Source organism: Emiliania huxleyi (assembly GCF_000372725.1).
Source record: "Emiliania huxleyi CCMP1516 chromosome Unknown EMIHUscaffold_129, whole genome shotgun sequence".
NCBI classification, from domain to species: domain Eukaryota; phylum Haptophyta; order Isochrysidales; family Noelaerhabdaceae; genus Emiliania; species Emiliania huxleyi.
The window spans coordinates 114,508-116,362 of NW_005201298.1; the positions used below are offsets into that span (position 1 = coordinate 114,508).

At 63.9% G+C, this 1,855-nt stretch overlaps 1 protein-coding gene across 1 annotated transcript in view; it reads right to left on the reverse strand.

The window, feature by feature from the left end:
• EMIHUDRAFT_440473 (hypothetical protein) overlaps positions 1–1,855 on the reverse strand; it is a 3,264-nt gene that overhangs the window by 1,169 nt on the left and 240 nt on the right. The window contains exon 2 of the mRNA XM_005789373.1: positions 25–247. Coding sequence (XP_005789430.1) covers positions 25–172 — 148 coding nt within the window. The 5' untranslated portion in view covers positions 173–247. The remainder of the gene's footprint in view (positions 1–24; positions 248–1,855) is intronic.

Consider the following 1,855-nt stretch of genomic DNA (forward strand, 5'->3'; position numbering starts at 1 on the left):
GGGGGGAGGGGGGCGGTAGCGCACTCGAGTGGTAGTCGAGCCAGATATGGAGCGACTCGGGGTCGAGGCCTTGCCTCGCGCAAAGCGCCTCGGCCGCCTCGAGGATGGCTGGGTAGTGCTGCGCCTTGGGGTCCGGGTGGTGGCGAGAGAGCCACTGGTGCGAGACAAACATGACGGGGAGGCCGGCTGCGAAAGCCACCGCCGACTCGACGGTGTCGCAGAAGCGGAGGGCACCAGCGTCGCGCGCCTTCGTCATGCACACGCCAGCATCAGGGTGGGAATGCGGTTTCGTGCGCGCATTCAAGCATCGTGTGATACAAATACAGCCGAATGCAGCCGAATACGGCCGAATGCAGCGGAGTGTGCGCCCTCTCGAGCGCTGGTTGGGAGACAAGAAGACGTGTTCCGCTTCTAGGACCGCGCGCCTCCTCGTACGAGACAAGGCGGCCCTGCTCGCGTAGCTTCGAGAGCGGCATCACCGCGAGCGGAAACTCGAGCGTCGTGACGCCCGTCACCGCCTGGCGGATGCGTCTGTCCTTCTCGGCGCTCTCTCGCTCAACCTAAGGTAAGGCAAGGCCAGGTCAACTTCTCCGCACACACGAGGTGGTGGGGCAAGGGCCAAGCAGTCCCTCGCGGCCCCACGTCTAGAAGACAGGAGCCCCGGCATCAAAGTGCAAGGCCCGGTGCGCGTGGGTGAGCGGTGTGTGTGTGTGTGTGTGCGTGTGTGTGTGTGTGTGTGTGTGTGTGTGTGTGTGTGTGTGTGTGTGTGAGTGTGTGTGTGTGTGTGTGTGAGTGTGTGTGTGAGTGTGTGTGTGAGTGTGTGCGTGAGTGTGTGTGTGTGTGTGTGTGAGTGTGTGAGTGTGTGCGTGTGTGTGTGTGTGTGTGTGTGTGTGTGTGTGTGTGTGTGTGTGTGTGTGTGTGAGTGAGTGAGTGAGGGGGGGGGGTCGCGCTCGACCTCCGCGAGGCGCAGCAACCGACGGAGATACACGCACCGCACGAAGGTCAGCAGGACGACAATGACACCGAGGGCGCAGACACTCGTGCCCGCGATCGCTGGCCACTGCTGCGGCACGCACCTGGGGAGATGTGTCAGGAGATGTGGGGAGATATATCAGGAGATATGGGGAGATGTATCAGGAGATATGGGGAGATATGGGGAGATGTGGCCACTGCTGCGGCACGCACCTCCCGTTGCCCGCGCTCGGCTTGTGGTACGCGAAACGGCAAGGCTGGCACTCGGCAGCCGGCAAGCGCCTGTCATGGGTAGGCGGGCCATCCTAGATAACTCGATCACTGTTGACTTTGTGAGGGCGGCCGGCACGGCCGCACCACCCCTCTCACTGTACAAGGTGCGAGAGTGAGAGCGCCACGCAGAGAGGGTATCTCCGGACCTCACATAAGGCCTCCTCGAGCTGGCTAGAGGAGGTCGGTGGGAGGGAGAGGTGGAGAAAGAGGGACTTGGAGGTGTCCGTGTGTGTTTGCTTGCACGCGCCTCAGCGCTTCAAAGTCGACCTCGAAGCCGGACGCATCGTCCGCCCGGAAGGTCGGCTCGAGGTGCGCGCCGCAGCCGCACCCGCGACTTGGCAGCGGCACGAGCGGCGCCGGACACCGCGCGATGATCGTGCGCGTGTCAACGAGCGCGCCGTCGAGCAGCAGCAGGAGCGCGTGCGCGCCGACGAGCGGCGCGAGCACGGTTGCCTTGTACCGGCCGTCCGAGGCATAGACGACCGCCATGTCGTCGTGTGCACCGGAGGCGCTGTCGCGGACGAGGACGGTGAACGCCTGTGTTGCGTGTCCGACGGTCACTGTGCTATCGTGCGGCTTCGGGCCCGGGGCTGTGCTTTTGTGTGAACGC